General features: G+C 54.3%; 1 protein-coding gene across 1 annotated transcript in view; it reads right to left on the reverse strand.

Annotated features, from left to right (window-relative positions):
* Window positions 1-21,721, reverse strand: part of PITPNC1 (phosphatidylinositol transfer protein cytoplasmic 1) — a 107,196-nt gene that overhangs the window by 64,554 nt on the left and 20,921 nt on the right. The window contains exon 2 of the mRNA XM_075351502.1: window positions 14,218-14,366. Within this exon, the coding sequence (XP_075207617.1) occupies window positions 14,218-14,366 (149 nt within the window). The remainder of the gene's footprint in view (window positions 1-14,217; window positions 14,367-21,721) is intronic.

Raw genomic sequence — 21,721 nt, forward strand, 5'->3', positions numbered from 1 at the left:
CCAGAAAACCGTTCTGCAGAGGACAGCGCACAAGCTGGCAATTATGGACAAGATGAGGAGCAGCTCACCCAAGGGTCCTCAACGAGCCAGATGCCAGCCCTCCGCTCTGCAATGGACAGTGAATCACCAGGCTCCGCAGCGGGCCGCAGATCACCACGTGCCATTCCACCGAGCCTGGGAGGCTCGGATAGCCTTCTTCAAATGGCTATGGCCCTTCTCCAGGCTGGAGACCAGGAGGGCTACAAGGGACTCCTGGCAGAGCGCAGGGCAGAGCGGCAAGCAGCGCGTGAGGCTGAGGCTGCGGAGCGGCAGGCAGCGCGTGAAGAGCGAGAGCGGCAGGCAGCGCGTGAAGAGCGCCAGGCAGAGCGTGACTACCAGCTGCAGCTAGCTCAGCTCCGGCCCTCATCAGCCACACGTGACCTTCAAGACACCAAACTTCCAAAGGTCCGTGTTGAGGACTTCCCAGTGCTGGAGAAGGATGGAGACTTGGACTCTTTCTTGACTGCTTTTGAACGGACTTGCTTGCAGCACCATCTGAACAAGGACCAGTGGGCCAAATACCTGACCCCCCGTTTAAGGGGTAAGGCCCTGGATATCCTTGGGGACTTGCCTGCTGAGGCAGATCAGGGCTACGACACCATCAAGCGGGCCCTGATCCAACAGTACAACCTCACCCCGGAGTCCTACCGCAAGAAGTTCCGGAGCCTACAGAAGGGACCAAAGGACTCCTGGGCTGACCACAGGCGGGCACTTGCCCGAGCTGCCGACCACTGGACCCAAGGCCTGCAGCTTTCCACCGGACCGGAGATCCTGGACTTGTTCATCACGGAGCAACTCTTGTGGAACTGCCCTGAGGATCTCCGCCAGTTCATCCGAGACCAGAAGCCAAAGGGGTCCACGGCTACAGCTGCCCTTGCCGATGACTACACCAACAACCGGGCCCCTGAGGCCAGGAGAGCGGCCACCAGCAGCACCTGGAGAGGGGGTAAGATGAATTCTGCGACTGCCCCACCTGCCCCTAGACTGCAGGGGGTGTCCCCCTCAACTCCCCTCTCCAGGCCCGTGGCAGAACCAAGACGGTGCCACCAGTGCAACCTACCTGGACACTTCAAGGCCATGTGCCCTCAGCGTCCCAAGGCCCCGGCTCCGTCCCCGTCCCAAGGGCCGCCCAAGGTGTATTGTGTGGGTGGGGGGTGGTGGTAGGTCCCTGGACAGCTTCCAACCTGTCACCGTCGGCCGGTCTGTGACCATAGGACTGCGAGACAGCGCCTCGGAGGTGACTCTGGTGCGGCCTGAGATGGTGTCCCCCCAAGACTTGATCCCTGGAAAAACCCTCGCTGTCTCCGGGATTGGAGGCACTGACCCGGCGCTGCCTGTTGCTGACATTTATGTGGACTGGGGCGCAGGGCGGGGGGTGAGGGAGGTGGGGGTAACTGATCGGATCCCTGCAAACGTGCTACTTGGGACAGATTTGGGGCAGATAACCTCCCAGTTTGGGCCCCCCCCAAGGGCTGAACCTTCAGCCAGTACGGACATGACTCCTGACAATGTTAATGTGTTATCTATGAATGATGTAAGGGAGGAGGGAGTGAACTCTGATATTTCTGCTTGCACAGACACCATAGACACACACACAGCTGCAGCTGTGACAGGGGAGGGGGTCAGAGAAAGGTGTGACAATGCCTCTACAAGTAATCAGCCTGTGAGCTGGGATCTGTTGCCCTCTGCAGGGATAAGCAGAGAGCAGGGTGCTGCAGGGGGAGGACCAGTGTGTGGGGTGGGGGCTACCACAGCAAATGTGGGGTCCCCAGAGATTTCACAGCGGGGTTCTGTTGCTGCAGGAGGGGAACAGGCAGGTGAGATTGGGGCCGGTCCAGGAGCGGAAGTGCTCCCAGGTAAGATCTCGGTGCATGGTTCCCCCACAACCGGGGTGTCAGGAAGCCAGGTAGGTCTGCCTGAACCGGCGACTTGGTCAGGAACGGAGGAGGAGCAGGCACGACCCACGGTCGCAGCGGCTGTGGCCGCTGTCACCCGCAGTGGGAGTGCTGGAAGCCAAGGGGCCTCCCGGAGGTCCGATAGCTCTTCCCCTTCTGACCAAGGGGCAGCCGAGTCAGGTGGAGGCCAGGACACAGGTCCCGGGGTACTGACTGAAGATGTGACAGTCTCGTCGATTCTGGCCACATCTAGTCAGGGGTTTCAGGCAGCGTTAGAAGCTGACGACAGCCTGAAAGCTCTTAAGGAGCAGGCGGCACAGCCTCCCTCGGACTCGGACCCGGAGCGAGTGGTCTGGGACCAAGGACGGCTGTACCGGGCCACGGTCCAGCAGGGTTCACCGGAGGCGTGGCCCAGGGACCGACAGTTGGTGGTACCCTATCCGTTCCGGACGGAGTTGTTGCGGATCGCACATGAGATTCCGATGGCCGGACACCTAGGGATCGCTAAGACCAAGGCCAGGTTAAACCAGCATTTCTACTGGCCAAAAATGGGGGCCGATGTGGCTGCCTACTGCCGTTCGTGTGAAACCTGTCAGAGAGTGGGGAAGGCGGGGCCACGCCCCAAAGCCCCACTAGTATCTCTGCCAATCATCGATGAGCCTTTCAGGAGGGTGGCTGTGGATCTGGTCGGCCCGCTGGCCATCCCCAGCAGCTCCGGGAAACGCTTCCTACTGACGGTAGTGGACTATGCCACCCGGTACCCAGAAGCAGTGGCCTTGTCGTCCATTCGGGCTGACAAGGTGGCCACCGCATTGCTGGAGATTTTCTCCCGAGTGGGTTTTCCCCAGGAAATGCTCACTGACCGGGGGACCCAATTCATGTCCCAGCTGATGGAGGCCCTCTGTAAGCAAGTCCAGGTGCGACATCTGGTGGCCAGCCCGTACCATCCACAGACTAATGGCCTGTGCGAGCGGTTCAATGGCACCTTAAAGCAGATGCTTAAGATGTTGGTCGACTCCCATGGGCGTGACTGGGAGCGGTATCTCCCACACCTGTTATTTGCTTACCGGGAGGTTCCACAGGCCTCAACAGGATTCTCACCGTTTGAGCTCCTGTACGGGCGACGTGTGCGGGGCCCCCTGGCTCTGGTGAAAGAGGCTTGGGAAGGGGATTTGGCCACCCCTGGAGTGTCGGTTATCGAGTATGTCATGCGCTTCCGGGACAAAATGCAGGCCTTGACGCAACTGGTACACGACAATATGGCTCAAGCCCAGGCCGATCAGAAGCGTTGGTACGACCAGAACGCTTGTGAGAGGACCTACCAAGTGGGTCAAAAGGTGTGGGTACTGGTCCCCGTACCACAGGACAAGCTTCAGGCAGCCTGGGAAGGCCCATACCTCGTGTACCAGCAGCTCAACCCTGTAACGTACCTGGTCACCCTGGACCCTGCCCGTGGAAGGCGGAAGCCCTTCCATGTGAACATGATGAAGGCACATCATGAGCGGGAGGCATGTGCGCTCCCAGTGTGCAACCTGCCCGAGGAGGGAGAAGCGGAAACCCTCTTGGATATGCTAGCCCAGGTTAGGGCAGGCGGATCCATTGAGGATGTGGAGGTTGGCCACCAGCTCTTGGAAGACCAACGGTCCCAGCTGTGGGCCACCCTCCTCCCCTTCCGGGGGTTGTTTACCAACCAGCCCGGAAGGACTGACTTGGCTGTCCATCACGTGGACACTGGGGATCATCCCCCGATCCGGCGTTCAGCATATCGGGTCTCCCTGGAGGTGCAGCAACACATGCGCCAGGAGATTGACGAGATGCTGAAGCTGGGGGTGATCCAGGCATCCAACAGCGCTTGGGCCTCGCCTGTAGTCCTCGTCCCTAAGAAGGACCGAACCACTCGGTTCTGCGTGGACTACAGGGGGCTCAATGCGGTCACGGTCGCCGATGCGTACCCAATGCCACGCATCGATGACCTGCTCGATCAGTTGGCCGGGGCTCAGTACCTGACCATCATGGATCTGAGCCGGGGATATTGGCAGATCCCCCTGACTCGCAAGGCCAGGGAACGCTCTGCCTTTATTACCCCATTTGGACTGTACGAGTCCACGGTGATGCCATTCGGGATGAGGAATGCCCCTGCCACTTTCCAGCGGATGGTCAACACCCTGCTCAAGGGACTTGAAGGGTACGCGGCCGCGTACCTGGATGACATTGCCGTCTTCAGTCCCACCTGGGAGGACCACCTAGAGCATCTAGCACAGGTGCTCAGGCGGATCCACCGGGCAGGTTTGACCATCAAGCCGGGAAAGTGTCAGCTGGCCATGAGCGAGGTCCAGTACCTCGGTCACCGGGTAGGTGGGAGAACACTGAAGCCCGAGCCTGAGAAAGTGGAAGCCATCGCATCCTGGCCCACCCCCAGGACCAAGAAGCAGGTGATGTCCTTCTTGGGGACCGCTGGGTACTATAGGAGGTTTGTTCCATGCTATAGTAGCCTGGCAAAGCCCTTGACGGACCTCACCAAGAAGAAGCTGCCCTCTGCAGTCGATTGGACAATGGACTGCGAGACAGCCTTCCGGGCCCTAAAGGACGCCCTGTCCAGCCCGCCCGTGCTACAGGCAGCCGACTTCACGCGGCCGTTTGTAGTACAGACCGACGCCAGTGACTTCGGCCTCGGTGCGGTGCTCAGCCAGGTGGACTCTGCGAGCCAAGAGCACCCAGTCTTGTACCTGAGCAGGAAGCTGTTACCAAGGGAAGTTGCCTATTCCACGATGGAGAAGGAGTGCCTGGCCATAGTGTGGGCCCTGCAGCGTCTGCAACCCTATCTATACGGGCGCCACTTCATCGTGGAGACGGACCACAACCCCCTCAGCTGGTTGCACACCGTCTCTGGGACGAATGGGCGATTGTTGCGATGGAGCCTTGCGCTCCAGCAATACAACTTCACCATTCGCCACAAAAGGGGCAGTGACCACGGTAACGCAGACGGGCTGTCCCGACAAGGAGAGGTCGCGGACGGGCGCACGGGGGAACACCGGAGTGTGCTGCCCCCTAGCGCCCTCAAAAGGGGGGAGGTGTGAGGCAAATCCCGGGATATGAAGATGAATTATGACTCCAGTCATAATCCCTCATCACTCCCTGGCAGTGCCCCCTCCCTTCTTGTTCTCAGTGTTCCACTTACACCTCCATGGCCATCTCCTGTGATATGGAAATGAGATGATGTGGGAACAATGGACACAGGATGACTCCCTGCCGTCACCCTGTAACAAGAGTTGTATCTCATTAGCAAGGCTATGGAAATAGCCAGACAGAACGACTCCAGTAAAAAATGGTTCATATCTCGCAAGCCATATTTCCGATAAATATGGCAACCATAAAAATGGTGTCTCCGCATGCGGACGATGCCGGCACACCCTTTTTATGGGAGCAGGACATTGGGAAATGCCCCAGGCGTGATATCAGCCAATGGGGAACTGGCAGACAGGTCATGAGTCCCCTCGTTCTGTAGCTAAATTCATAACTGTCACAATGAGAGCATTGGCGTCCGCCTACGACGCTCCCAGGCAAAGTTATGGCCCATATTCCATGTTGTGGATTGTCCATAACTCAAGCCAGGGGTGGAGCAGTGCTCCCTGTGAGGTCACTAAGGTAGGAGGGGACCTGGATCTGCCCAGGTTGATAACCCTACTTCGGCCATTTTCCAGGGTTCTTTCGCTGGGGGTCACGTGCAGGAAACATCTGTGGGAGTTCCTGGAAACCTGGTCTACAGCGCCCCCCTGTGGCCAGACGCACAAGGTAACTGATTGAATTGCATACCTGTTTGAAAACCATGCTTTATCTGTAACTGTACTCTGACATAACTGTATATTCTGTAGATTCCCTATTGTATATATTGTAGTTTCTAGTGTGCTTTAGGCTGATTAAATTATATAATTAATCTTGGGCTGTTCTGTTATCTCGATCTTGAATCCCACGTCTGTGTGTTCGGCTAATAGTTACCGTAAATCGGTTGGTGGCAGCGAATCGTGCCAAGGATTATTGTGGGGAGGCCCGTGAGATTCGGGGAGATTTTATATATTCCGCCCGCGGAGGTCGGGGGAATATATACCTTACTCTCACCGGGGACCCTTCAATAATCGGCATAAGTAGTATAGCGGCCTCCTTGCTTATTGTCGGGCAATTCCATAATTGGCCTGACTATAAGAGGGGCGCTAGAGAGCGCGTCACGTGCTCTGTCTGTCGGTCGGGAGGTATAAAGGAGGGGTGACCCCCACTTGTTACCCCCCGATTGTGACGTAATGGTAGCCAGCGCGGGGGATTTCTGAGTGACCCCCCCGGTGGTTTGTGACAGGCAGTATTATAGTAGTTATATTCTTGTACATAGGGAGCAGTATTATAGTAGTTATATTCTTGTACATAGGAGCAGTATTATAGTAGTTATATTCTTGTACATAGGGGCAGTATTATAGTAGTTATATTCTTGTACATAGGGGGCAGTATTATAGTAGTTATATTCTTGTATATATGGGTAGTATTATAGTAGTTATATTCTTGTATATAGGGGCAGTATTATAGTAGTTATATTCTTGTATATAGGGGCAGTATTATAGTAGTTATATTCTTGTATATAGGGGGCAGTATTATAGTAGTTATATTCTTGTACATAGGGGGCAGTATTATAGTAGTTATATTCTTGTATATAGGAGCAGTATTATAGTAGTTATATTCTTGTATATAGGAGCAGTATTATAGTAGTTATATTCTTGTACATAGGAGCAGTATTATAGTAGTTATATTCTTGTATATAGGGGCAGTATTATAGTAGTTATATTCTTGTACATAGGGGGCAGTATTATAGTAGTTATATTCTTGTATATAGGGGCAGTATTATAGTAGTTATATTCTTGTACATAGGGGCAGTATTATAGTAGTTATATTCTTGTATATAGGGGCAGTATTATAGTAGTTATATTCTTGTATATAGGGGCAGTATTATAGTAGTTATATTCTTGTATATAGGAGCAGTATTATAGTAGTTATATTCTTGTATATAGGGGCAGTATTATAGTAGTTATATTCTTGTATATAGAGGCAGTATTATAGTAGTTATATTCTTGTACATAGGGGCAGTATTATAGTAGTTATATTCTTGTATATAGGGGCAGTATTATAGTAGTTATATTCTTGTACATAGGGGCAGTATTATAGTAGTTATATTCTTGTACATAGGGGCAGTATTATAGTAGTTATATTCTTGTACATAGGGGCAGTATTATAGTAGTTATATTCTTGTACATAGGGAGCAGTATTATAGTAGTTATATTCTTGTACATAGGGGCAGTATTATAGTAGTTATATTCTTGTACATAGGGGGCAGTATTATAGTAGTTATATTCTTGTATATATGGGTAGTATTATAGTAGTTATATTCTTGTATATAGGGGCAGTATTATAGTAGTTATATTCTTGTATATAGGGGCAGTATTATAGTAGTTATATTCTTGTACATAGGGGGCAGTATTATAGTAGTTATATTCTTGTATATAGGGGCAGTATTATACTAGTTATATTCTTGTACATAGGGGCAGTATTATAGTAGTTATATTCTTGTATATAGGGGCAGTATTATAGTAGTTATATTCTTGTATATAGGGGCAATATTATAGTAGTTATATTCTTGTATATAGGGGCAGTATTATAGTAGTTATATTCTTGTATATAGGAGCAGTATTATAGTAGTTATATTCTTGTATATAGAGGGCAGTATTATAGTAGTTATATTCTTGTATATAGGGGGCAGTATTATAGTAGTTATATTCTTGTATATAGGGGCAGTATTATAGTAGTTATATTCTTGTACATAGGAGCAGTATTATAGTAGTTATATTCTTGTATATAGGGGCAGTATTATAGTAGTTATATTCTTGTATATAGAGGCAGTATTATAGTAGTTATATTCTTGTACATAGGGGCAGTATTATAGTAGTTATATTCTTGTATATAGGGGCAGTATTATAGTAGTTATATTCTTGTATATAGGGGCAGTATTATAGTAGTTATATTCTTGTACATAGGGGCAGTATTATAGTAGTTATATTCTTGTATATAGGGGGCAGTATTATAGTAGTTATATTCTTGTATATAGGGGCAGTATTATAGTAGTTATATTCTTGTACATAGGGGCAGTATTATAGTAGTTATATTCTTGTATATATGGGTAGTATTATAGTAGTTATATTCTTGTACATAGGGGCAGTATTATAGTAGTTATATTCTTGTATATAGAGGGCAGTATTATAGTAGTTATATTCTTGTATATAGGGGGCAGTATTATAGTAGTTATATTCTTGTATATAGGGGCAGTATTATAGTAGTTATATTCTTGTACATAGGAGCAGTATTATAGTAGTTATATTCTTGTATATAGAGGCAGTATTATAGTAGTTATATTCTTGTACATAGGGGCAGTATTATAGTAGTTATATTCTTGTATATAGGGGCAGTATTATAGTAGTTATATTCTTGTACATAGGGGCAGTATTATAGTAGTTATATTCTTGTATATAGGGGCAGTATTATAGTAGTTATATTCTTGTATATAGGGGCAGTATTATAGTAGTTATATTCTTGTATATAGGAGCAGTATTATAGTAGTTATATTCTTGTACATAGGAGCAGTATTATAGTAGTTATATTCTTGTATATAGGGGCAGTATTATAGTAGTTATATTCTTGTATATAGGGGGCAGTATTATAGTAGTTATATTCTTGTACATAGGGGCAGTATTATAGTAGTTATATTCTTGTACATAGGGGCAGTATTATAGTAGTTATATTCTTGTACATAGGGGCAGTATTATAGTAGTTATATTCTTGTATATAGGGGGCAGTATTATAGTAGTTATATTCTTGTACATAGGGGCAGTATTATAGTAGTTATATTCTTGTATATAGGGGGCAGTATTATAGTAGTTATATTCTTGTATATAGGGGCAGTATTATAGTAGTTATATTCTTGTATATAGGGGGCAGTATTATAGTAGTTATATTCTTGTATATAGGGGGCAGTATTATAGTAGTTATATTCTTGTACATAGGGGCAGTATTATAGTAGTTATATTCTTGTATATAGGGGGCAGTATTATAGTAGTTATATTCTTGTATATAGGGGCAGTATTATAGTAGTTATATTCTTGTATATAGTGGCAGTATTATAGTAGTTATATTCTTGTACATAGGGGCAGTATTATAGTAGTTATATTCTTGTACATAGGGGCAGTATTATAGTAGTTATATTCTTGTACATAGGGGCAGTATTATAGTAGTTATATTCTTGTACATAGGGGCAGTATTATAGTAGTTATATTCTTGTATATAGGAGCAGTATTATAGTAGTTATATTCTTGTACATAGGAGCAGTATTATAGTAGTTATATTCTTGTACATAGGGGTCAGTATTATAGTAGTTATATTCTTGTATATAGGGGCAGTATTATAGTATATTCTTGTACATAGGGGCAGTACTATAGTAGTTATATTCCAGTATATAGGGAGCAGTATTATAGTACATATATTCCTGTATATAGGGGGCGGTATTATTTTTGGGGCGGTATATCACACTTGACTTTTTAGGGTCGGAGCAGGCAGTTTCTCGGCTGTGACAGATGGAGATGCAGCCGCTTCTTCAGAATACAAGGTCTAAACACAGCAGATCTTGGAGGGGTATGGGGGGCACTGCGCTGAGGTACTGTGGTAGTAACGCCCTTGGAGGGGTATGGAGAGCGTGGCGCTGAGGTACTGTGGTAGTAACGCCCTTGGGGGGTATGGGGGACGCTGCGCTGAGGTACTGTGGTAGTAACGCCCTTGGAGAGGTATGGGGGGCGCTGCGCTGAGGTACTGTGGTAGTAACGCCCTTGGAGGGATATGAAGGGCGTGGCGCTGAGGTACTGTGGTAGTAACGTCCTTGGGGGGTGGGGGGTGGGCGCTGCGCTGAGGTACTGTGGTAGTAACGCCCTTGGGGGGTATGGGGGACGCTGCGCTGAGGTACTGTGGTAGTAACGCCCTTAGAGAGGTATGGAGGGCGCTGCGCTGATGTACTGTGGTAGTAACGCCCTTGGGGGGGCTGCGCTGAGGTACTGTGGTAGTAGTGCCCTTTGGGGGGGCGCTGCGCTGGGGTACTGTGGTAGTAACGCCCTTGTGGGGTATGGGGGCGCTGCGCTGAGGTACTGTGCTAGTAACGCCCTTGGGGGGGGCTGCGCTGAGGTACTGTGGTAGTAACGCCCTTGTGGGGTATGGGGCGCTGCGCTGAGGTACTGTGGTAGTAACGCCCTTGGAGGGATATGGAGGGCGTGGCGCTGAGGTACTGTGGTAGTAACACCCTTGGGGGGTGGGGGGTGGGCGCTGCGCTGAGGTACTGTGGTAGTAACGCCCTTGGAGGGGTATGGGGGGGCGCTGCGCTGAGGTACTGTGGTAGTAACACCCTGGGAGAGGTATGGGGGGCGCTGCGCTGAGGTACTGTGGTAGTAACGCCCTTGGAGGGATATGGAGGGCGTGGCGCTGAGGTACTGTGGTAGTAACGCCCTTGGGGGGTGGGGGGTGGGCGCTGCGCTAAGGTACTGTGGTAGTAAAGCCCTTGGAGGGGTATGGGGGGGCGCTGCGCTGAGGTACTGTGGTAGTAACGCCCTTGTGGGGTGGGGGGTGGGCGCTGCGCTGAGGTACTGTGGTAGTAACGCCCTTGGAGGGGTATGGGGGGGCGCTGCGCTGAGGTACTGTGGTAGTAACGCCCTTGGGGGGTATGGGGGCGCTGCGCTGAGGTACTGTGGTAGTAACGCCCTGGGAGAGGTATGGGGGGCGCTGCGCTGAGGTACTGTGGTAGTAACGCCCTTGGAGGGATATGGAGGGCGTGGCGCTGAGGTACTGTGGTAGTAACGCCCTTGGGGGGTGGGGGGTGGGCGCTGCGCTGAGGTACTGTGGTAGTAAAGCCCTTGGAGGGGTATGGGGGGGCGCTGCGCTGAGGTACTGTGGTAGTAACGCCCTTGGGGGTATGGGGGGGCGCTGCGCTGAGGTACTGTGGTAGTAGTGCCCTTGGGGGGGTGCTGCGCTGGGGTACTGTGGTAGTAATGCCCTTGGAGTGGTATGGGGGGCGCTGCGCTGAGGTACTGTGCTAGTAACGCCCTTGGGGGGGGCTGCGCTGAGGTACTGTGGTAATAGTGCCCTTTGGGAGGGCGCTGCGCTGGGGTACTGTGGTAGTAACGCCCTTGTGGGGTATGGGGGCGCTGCGCTGAGGTACTGTGCTAGTAACGCCCTTGGAGGGGTATGGGGGGTGCTGCGCTGAGGTACTGTGCTAGTAACGCCCTTGGAGGGGTATGGGGGGCACTGCGCTGAGGTACTGTGCTAGTAACGCCCTTGGAGGGGTATGGGGGGCACTGCGCTGAGGTACTGTGCTAGTAACGCCCTTGGAGGGGTATGGGGGGCACTGCGCTGAGGTACTGTGCTAGTAACGCCCTTGGAGGGGTATGGGGGGCACTGTGCTAGTAACGCCCTTGGAGGGGTATGGGGGGCACTGCGCTGAGGTACTGTGCTAGTAACGCCCTTGGAGGGGTATGGGGGGCACTGCGCTGAGGTACTGTGCTAGTAACGCCCTTGGAGGGGTATGGGGGGCACTGCGCTGAGGTACTGTGCTAGTAACGCCCTTGGAGGGGTATGGGGGGCACTGCGCTGAGGTACTGTGCTAGTAACGCCCTTGGAGGGGTATGGGGGGCACTGCGCTGAGGTACTGTGCTAGTAACGCCCTTGGAGGGGTATGGGGGGCGCTGCGCTGAGGTACTGTGGTAGTAACGCCCTTGTGGGGTATGAGGGGCGCTGCGCTGAGGTACTGTGGTAGTAACGCCCTTGGAGGGGTATGGGGGGCACTGCGCTGAGGTACTGTGGTAGTAACGCCCTTGGAGGGGGGGTATGGGGGGCGCTGCGCTGAGGTACTGTGGTAGTAACGCCCTTGGAGGGGTATGAGGGGCGCTGCGCTGAGGTACTGTGGTAGTAACGCATTTGGAGGGGCGTATGAGGGGCGCTGCGCTGAGGTACTGTGGTAGTAACGCATTTGGAGGGGGGTATGGGGGGCGCTGCGCTGAGGTACTGTGGTAGTAACGCATTTGGAGGGGGGTATGGGGGGCGCTGCGCTGAGGTACTGTGCTAGTAACGCATTTGGAGGGGTATGGGGGGCGCTGTGCTGAGGTACTGTGGTAGTAACGCATTTGGAGGGGTATGGGGGGCGCTGCGCTGAGGTACTGTGGTAGTAACGCATTTGGAGGGGTATGGGGGGCGCTGCGCTGAGGTACTGTGGTAGTAACGCATTTGGAGGGGTATGGGGGGCGCTGCGCTGAGGTACTGTGGTAGTAACGCATTTGGAGGGGGGTATGGGGGGCGCTGCGCTGAGGTACTGTGGTAGTAACGCATTTGGAGGGGGGTATGGGGGGCGCTGCGCTGAGGTACTATGGTAGTAACGCCCTTGGAGGGGTATGGGGGGCACTGCGCTGAGGTACTGTGGTAGTAACGCCCTTGGAGGGGTATGAGGGGCGCTGCGCTGAGGTACTGTGGTAGTAACGCATTTGGAGGGGGGTATGAGGGGCGCTGCGCTGAGGTACTGTGGTAGTAACACCCTTGGAGGGGTATGGGGGGCACTGCGCTGAGGTACTGTGGTAGTAACGCCCTTGGAGGGGTATGAGGGGCGCTGCGCTGAGGTACTGTGGTAGTAACGCATTTGGAGGGGGGTATGAGGGGCGCTGCGCTGAGGTACTGTGGTAGTAACGCCCTTGGAGGGGTATGAGGGGCGCTGCGCTGAGGTACTGTGGTAGTAACGCCCTTGGAGGGGTATGGGGGGCACTGCGCTGAGGTACTGTGGTAGTAACGCCCTTGGAGGGGTATGGGGGGCACTGCGCTGAGGTACTGTGCTAGTAACGCATTTGGAGGGGTATGGGGGGCGCTGCGCTGAGGTACTGTGCTAGTAACGCATTTGGAGGGGTATGGGGGGCGCTGCGCTGAGGTACTGTGGTAGTAACGCCCTTGGAGGGGTATGGGGGGCGCTGCGCTGAGGTACTGTGCTAGTAACGCATTTGGAGGGGTATGGGGGGGCACTGCGCTGAGGTACTGTGCTAGTAACGCATTTGGAGGGGTATGGGGGCGCTGCGCTGAGGTACTGTGCTAGTAACGCATTTGGAGGGGTATGGGGGGCGCTGCGCTGAGGTACTGTGGTAGTAACGCATTTGGAGGGGTATGGGGGGCGCTGCGCTGAGGTACTGTGCTAGTAACGCATTTGGAGGGGGGTATGGGGGGCGCTGCGCTGAGGTACTGTGGTAGTAACGCATTTGGAGGGGGGTATGGGGGGCGCTGCGCTGAGGTACTGTGGTAGTAACGCATTTGGAGGGGGGTATGGGGGGCGCTGCGCTGAGGTACTGTGCTAGTAACGCATTTGGAGGGGTATGGGGGGCGCTGCGCTGAGGTACTGTGGTAGTAACGCATTTGGAGGGGGGTATGGGGGGCGCTGCGCTGAGGTACTGTGCTAGTAACGCATTTGGAGGGGGGTATGGGGGGCGCTGCGCTGAGGTACTGTGGTAGTAACGCATTTGGAGGGGGGTATGGGGGGCGCTGCGCTGAGGTACTGTGCTAGTAACGCATTTGGAGGGGTATGGGGGGCGCTGCGCTGAGGTACTGTGCTAGTAACGCTCGGCGCTCTCCGTGGATGTGAAGCAGCCGCCAATTCCACGGTGCACAATGGCCGTCTTCCAGAGATCCCAGGACTCTTCCCGCCATCCCCCATTCTTTACACTGCTGCCGCTCTCTACAGCCCGGGTGACATGTGACGGCTCCACATCCTCACACTCAGCAATTCTCTCCCTACAAAGTAAACTGGAGGAGACATCGGCCCCGGGGGAGATGGAAGACGTCTCCTTATTAATCCATCACCTCCGTGTCCTTGTCACGCGTGACTCCCCCCGGACCCCGGAATCCCCCCCCCACCGCCTCCAGCTCTGCTGTGTCAGCACCACAGTGACCGAATCTCTGCAAACCGCAGCAGATTCCTCAGAACGAGGAGAAACGATCTGCAGAAAACAAGAAAGGCAGCGCCGCTGAGGGTCTGTTACACTGTGTCAGTGACTGCACTGGATACAATGGAACGGACCCTCAGCTGTGGCATTCAGTCACTGGCAATAAACAGAACGTAATTCTGAAGGCCTGGTAGAAAGCCCTCTGCAGCGTGCTATTGCTCTCTGGTGTCACCCCGGTGGCTTACCTGTTCAGGTAGACCCTCTTCTCGGTCAGCTGTCCGGGGCCGTGCACCGGGTCCTCGTACGGCTCGTTCTGGACGACCTCCACGCCTTCTCCGCGGTCGCTCTGCTCGTGGCTGTGCTTGCTGATCATGTAGAGCTGCCCGATCCGGTACTGCAAGAAGAAGAGCGAGCGGTGAGTGACCCCACAACAGTGCCCCCCGCAGCCCCCAATGTGAGGGTCCCCACAGGTGACAGCACAGACCCCTGGATGTACCCTAGCACATCAGGCCCCCTGGATATACCCCAGAAAATCAGGCCCCCTGGATATACCCCAGAAAATCAGACCCCCTGGATAAACCCCTCTATGAAGCATACGAGCTATGAGGCCCCCTGGATAAACCCCTCTATGAAGCATACGAGCTATGAGGCCCCCTGGATAAACCCCTCTATGAAGCATACGAGCTATGAGGCCCCCTGGATAAACCCCTCTATGATGCATACGAGCTATGGGGCCCCCTGGATAAACCCCTCTATGAAGCATACTAGCTATGAGGCCCCCTGGATAGACCTCTCTAAGAAGCATACAAGCTATGGGGGCCCCTGGATAGACCCCTCTATAAAGCATACGAGCTATGGGGCCCCTGGATAGACCCCTCTATAAAGCATACGAGCTATGGGACCCCCTGGATATACACCAGAAAATCAGGCCCCCTGTATATACCCCAGAAAATCAGACCCCCTGGATATACCCCAGAAAATCAGACCCCCTGGATATACCCCAGAAAATCAGACCCCCTGGATATACCCCAGCACATCAGGCCCCCTGGATATACCCCAGAAAATCAGACCCCCTGGATATACACCAGAAAATCAGGCCCCCTGTATATACCCCAGAAAATCAGACCCCCTGGATATACACCAGAAAATCAGGCCCCCTGTATATACCCCAGCACATAAGGCCCCCTGGATATACACCAGAAAATCAGGCCCCCTGGATATACCCCAGAAAATCAGACCCCCTGGATAAACCCCTCTATGAAGCATACGAGCTATGGGGCCCCCTGGATAAGCCCCTCTATGAAGCATATGAGCTATGGAGCCCCCTGGATAGACCTCTCTATGAAGCATACGAGCTATGAGTCCCCCTGGATAGACCTCTCTATGAAGCATACGAGCTATGAGGCCCCCTGGATAGACCTCTCTATGAAGCATACGAGCTATGGGGCCCCCTGGATAAACCCCTCTATGAAGCATACGAGCTATGGGGCCCCCTGGATAGACCTCTCTATGAAGCATACGAGCTATGAGTCCCCCTGGATAGACCTCTCTATGAAGCATACGAGCTATGAGGCCCCCTGGATAGACCTCTCTATGAAGCATATGAGCTATGAGGCCCCCTGGATAAACCCCTCTATGAAGCATACGAGCTATGAGGCCCCCTGGATAAACCCCTCTATGAAGCATTCGAGCTATGGGGCCCCCTGGATAGACCTCTCTATGAAGCATACGAGCTATGGGGCCCCCTGGATAAACCCCTCTATGAAGCATATGTGGCGCCCCAGGACCTGGTCGCCACAACAGCATTGCCCTTCCAAAGGGTTAATGCTGAGCCTGGAGGTAATTGGGAGGTCCATTGGCCAGCAAGTTTTAACACCCAACGCAGTTCTCCCTCCGGCCAGCAGGGGGAGCTCTGAACCTGGGATTCCAGGGAGCATCCCTTAAGTCTGGCCTGAGGGAGGAAGTAGTGGTCAGTCTGTAGAGAGCAGTAGAAGTGAGCAGACGCAGAGTGTGCTGTCCTGTGGATCTGGGGCCTAGAGCTAGAGTAGCTTGGCCCAGGGAAGCAGGGGTAGCTGAGAGGCAGCAGAGAGACTCGGACATCGGAGTCTGTGGCCACCAGGGCTTAAGCATACTCCCTGGTAGCCGAATCCGAAGGGCAGGAGAGCTGCAAGCACCTGGCCCAAAAACATCCCAAAAGCACAGCTGCAGCATCAAGGCCCGGTGTGGATTCCAGCAGGGAAGCACCAGAGAGGGCCTGCGCAGCCTGCTACAGAGGGAAAGGGACGTACCATCAGTCCCAGCAGCAAAGAGGGCCATTGCTGGATTCAGAGAAGCAGGGTCCTATCATAACAAAGAAAAGCACAGGAGTAGGCGTCATACTCAGCTGGCCAGAAAGATCACCCCAAGTACTTCCAGGCCGACCGGATCCCCATCACCACCTGTAACGGTCTCCCAGGACTGGACTGTTTCCAGAGTAAAAGAGGAAAAGGTAAAGAGACTGTTGTTTGTGCCTGGTTCTTTCATTGCCTGTCGGCCCTGCACCGTGTTAGCCACACAACCCCATAGACTTCCACGAGCACTAACAGTGTCCCCGGGGCTCCGCTCCACCTGTGGGGAGCAGTACCACCATTTCTGCTATATCATCACCCCGGAGGCCTTACACAGCAGCGGCGGCTTAATAGCCGCAGACCACAGGTGGCGTCACGAACACAAACTTTATTCTTCAAGCCACATATTCTACTGACACCCACCAGGGCCACGGAGCCGGGCCCAGCCACCACTGACTACCACCGGACTAGTCCGGCCCGGCACCGGGTGTCCCATAGCCCTGGGGTGGGCGAGTCACATACGAGCTATGGGCCCCCTGGATAAACCCCTCTATGAAGCATATGAGCTATGGGGCCCCCTGGATAGACCTCTCTATGAAGCATACGAGCTATGGGGCCCCCTGGATAAACCCCTCTATGAAGCATACGAGCTATGGGGCCCCCTGGATAGACCTCTCTATGAAGCATACGAGCTATGGAGCCCCCTGGATAGACCTCTCTATGAAGCATATGAGCTATGGGGCCCCCTGGATAAACCCCTCTATGAAGCATACGAGCTATGAGGCCCCCTGGATAGACCTCTCTATGAAGCATACGAGCTATGGAGCCCCCTGGATAGACCTCTCTATGAAGCATACGAGCTATGGAGCCCCCTGGATAGACCTCTCTATGAAGCATACGAGCTATGGGGGCCACTGGATAGACCTCTCTATAAAGCATACGAGCTATGAGGCCCCCTGGATAGACCTCTCTATGAAGCATACGAGCTATGGGGGCCCCTGGATAGACCCCTCTATAAAGCATACGAGCTATGGGGCCCCCTGGATAGACCTCTTTATGAAGCATACGAGCTATGGGGGCCCCTGGACAGACCCCTCTATAAAGCATACGAGCTATGGGGCCCCCTGGATAGACCTCTCTATGAAGCATACGAGCTATGAGGCCCCCTGGATAAACCTCTCTATGAAGCATATGAGCTATGAGGCCCCCTGGATAGACTTCTCTCCATGAAGCATACGAGCAATGAGGCCCACTGGATAGACCCCTCTATAAAGAATACGAGCTGTGGGACTCCTGGATAGACCACTCTATGAAGCATACGAACTATGGGGCCCCCTGGATAGACCCCTCTATAAAGCATACGAGCTACGAGGCCCCCTGGATAGACCTCTCTATGAAGCATACGAGCTATGGGGCCCCCTGGATAGACCCCTCTATAAAGCATACGAGCTATGGGGCCCCCTGGATAGACCCCTCTATAAAGCATACGAGCTATGAGGCCCCCTGGATAGACCTCTCTATGAAGCATACCAGCTATGGGGCCCCCTGGATAAACCCCTCTATGAAGCATACGAGCTATAGGCCCCATGGATAGACCTCTCTTTGAAGCATACGAGCTATGAGGCCCCCTGAATAGACCTCTCTATGAAGCAAACGAGCTATGAGGCCCCCTGGATAGACCTCTCTATGAAGCATACGAACTATGGGGCCCCCTGGATAGACCTCTCTATGAAGCATATGAGCTATGAGGCCCCCTGGATAGACCTCTCTATGAAGCATACGAGCTATGGGGCCCCCTGGATAAACCCCTCTATAAAGCATACGAGCTATGAGGCCCCCTGGATAGACCTCTCTATGAAGCATACGAACTATGGGGCCCCCTGGATAGACCTCTCTATGAAGCATACGAGCTATGAGGCCCCCTGGATAGACCTCTCTATGAAGCATATGAGCTATGGGGCCCTTTGGATAGACCTGTCTATGAAGCATACGAGCTATGGGGCCCCCTGGATAGACCTCTCTATGAAGCATACGAGCTATGAGGCCCCCTGAATAGACCTCTCTATGAAGCATACGAGCTATGGGACTCCTGGATAGACCCCTCTATGAAGCATACGAGCTATGGGGCTCCCTGGAGAGACCTCTCTATGAAGCATACGAGCTATGGGGCCCCCTGGATAAACCCCTCTATGAAGCATACGAGCTATGAGGCCCCCTGCATAGACCTCTCAATGATGCATACGAGCTATGGGGCCCCCTGGATAGACCCCTCTATGAAGCATACGAGCTATGAGGCCCCCTGGATAGACCGCTCTATGAAGCATACGAGCTATGAGGCCCCCTGGATAGACCGCTCTATGAAGCATACGAGCTATGGGGCCCCCTGGATAAACCCCTCTATGAAGCATACGAGCTATGAGGCCCCCTGGATAAACCCCTCTATGAAGCATACGAGCTATGGGGCCCCCTGGATAAACCCCTCTATGAAGCATACGAGCTATGGGGCCCCCTGGATAAACCCCTCTATGAAGCATACGAGCTATGAGGCCCCCTGCATAGACCTCTCTATGAAGCATACGAGCTATGGGCCCCCTGGATAAACCCCTCTATGAAGCATACGAGCTATGAGGCCCCCTGGATAGACCGCTCTATGAAGCATACGAGCTATGAGGCCCCCTGGATAGACCGCTCTATGAAGCATACGAGCTATGAGGCCCCCTGGATAAACCCCTCTATGAAGCATACGAGCTATGAGGCCCCCTGGATAAACCCCTCTATGAAGCATACGAGCTATGAGGCCCCCTGGATAAACCCCTCTATGAAGCATACGAGCTATGAGGCCCCCTGGATAGACCGCTCTATGAAGCATATGAGCTATGAGGACCTGTAGTTCTCCTGAGGATGTAATGGACATTATACCAGCTGGAATGTGACTGATTGCCACCGAGCAGTACCGGCGGCCATAATGGTTGTCACCCAGCTTTCCTAGGAGCAGATAAGAATACCAGCAATTGCCCTTTTAAGCCTCTTTAAATTTAAATTCTAGTCCGGTTTTTAAAGAGTTAACCCATGTGAATTTTTAATGGCGGCCATTTAATAAAAGCGCCTGGCACGGCGGCGGGATTGCTGTCATATCTCAGCGCTGACAGGCGATGGTCAGGTATTGATCCTCCCGCCGCCGCCGCGCTGACAGGAGCAGAAAGATGGGAATCCCCGTCCTGAGTCTGCGGAAAATGGTGCCATACAGCCACACGGAGGGGCCCAACAACCCCCGCCACACGGAGGGGCCCGACAACCCCCGGCACACGGAGGGGCCCGACAACCCCCGGCACACGGAGGGGCCCGACAACCCCCGGCACACGGAGGGGCCCGACAACCCCCGGCACACGGAGGGGCCCGACAACCCCCGGAACACGGAGGGGCCCGACAACCCCCGGCACACGGAGGGGCCCGACAACCCCCGGCACACGGAGGGGCCGACAACTCCCGGCACACGGAGGGGCCCCACAACCCCCGGCACACGGAGGGGCCCGACAACCCCCGGCACACGGAGGGGCCCGACAACCCCCGGAACACGGAGGGGCCCGACAACCCCCGGCACACGGAGGGGCCCGACAACCCCCGGCACACGGAGGGGCCGACAACCCCCGGCACACGGAGGGGCCCGACAACCCCCGGCACACGGAGGGGCCCGACAACCCCCGGCACACGGAGGGGCCCGACAACCCCCGGCACACGGAGGGGCCCGACAACCCCCGGCACACGGAGGGGCCCGACAACCCCCGGCACACGGAGGGGCCCGACAACCCCCGGCACACGGAGGGGCCCGACAACCCCCGGCACACGGAGGGGCCCGACAACCCCCGGCACACGGAGGGGCCTCACAACCCCCGGCACACGGAGGGGCCCGACAACCCCCGGCACACGGAGGGGCCCGACAACCCCCGGCACACGGAGGGGCCCGACAACCCCCGGCACACGGAGGGGCCTCACAACCCCCGGCACAAGGAGGGGCCTCACAACCCCCGGCACACGGAGGGGCCTGACAACCCCCGGCACACGGAGGGGCCTGACAACCCCCGGCACACGGAGGGGCCTGACAACCCCCGGCACACGGAGAGTCCCGACAACTCACGGCACACGGAGGGACCTCACAACCCCCGGCACACGGAGGGACCTCACAACCCCCGGCACACGGAGGGGCCCGACAACCCCCGGCACACGGAGGGACCTCACAACCCCCGGCACACGGAGGGACCTCACAACCCCCGGCACATGGAAGGGCCCGACAACCCCCGGCACACGGAGGGACCTCACAACCCCCGGCACACGGAGGGACCTCACAACCCCTGGCACAAGGAGGGACCTCACAACCCCTGGCACACGGAGGGGCCTCACAACCCCCGGCACACGGAGGGGCCTGACAACCCCCGGCACATGGAGGGACCTGACAACCCCTGGCACACGGAGGGGCCTCACAACCCCCGGCACACGGAGGGGCCTGACAAACCCTGCCACACGGAGGGGCCCAGTAACCCCTGGTACATGGAGGGGCCCAGTAACCCCTGGCACATGGAGGGGCCAGTAACCCCTGGCACATGGAGGGGCCTGACAACCCCTGCCACACGGAGGGGCCTGACAAACCCCGGCACAGGGCAACCATGGCGTCACGTTCCGGCCCTGTAATATCTATTCCACACCAGCGGGATCACATGACGCCCCCATATCATGTGCCGTGGCCCCCATATCATGTGCCGCGGGGAGCAGATGTTATCTGCCGGAATCTTTCCATGTCAGCTGGAGACTTTCCGAGTTCACATGTCGGTGCGCGTCGCGTGTGCCCTGGCGCCAAGAAACTTAACTCGTAAGAAGCCAAGAAGGAACTGCAAGAGGGCGGCAGCTGCTGCGTGCAAAAGTAAGCGCACCCCATATCATAGGGGGCGACACTGAGCAGGAGGACCAGTCTGTTTTCCCAGCTATTGTGTGGTTTCGTGGCAACCGGCGCGGCTGCTGTCAGTGTTCTTCCTCAGAGCCGCACATTCTCCGTGTCCGGTCCAGATGTCTGGAGATTACTGCAAAGGCGTTCAGGAATGACAGGAATCTCCAGAAGGTCCCGATTCTACACCCAAAAATACAAGGTTTTCCATAGTCTGGATCTCACAGAGCGAGCCAGGTGGAAACAAAGGCCGCTCCATCTGTGGTGAGGGACGTGATTAGCTCCCGGACAGACGAGGCGCTGATTGTTACCATGTGGCGTCAAGTCCTTAACGCATCATCAGCGCGAGGAGTGAGCGCGACAACTGGAGGGATGAGCAAAAGGCTGGGAATGGACATGTGGAACAGGTCAAGACGAGGGTTCCAAAGGCAATGGCGGTCCACCATGGAAGACACACAACACTCGCGACGACCTGACTCTAGTGGA

This window comes from Anomaloglossus baeobatrachus, chromosome 5 (assembly GCF_048569485.1).
Source record: "Anomaloglossus baeobatrachus isolate aAnoBae1 chromosome 5, aAnoBae1.hap1, whole genome shotgun sequence".
Lineage (NCBI taxonomy): Eukaryota > Metazoa > Chordata > Amphibia > Anura > Aromobatidae > Anomaloglossus > Anomaloglossus baeobatrachus.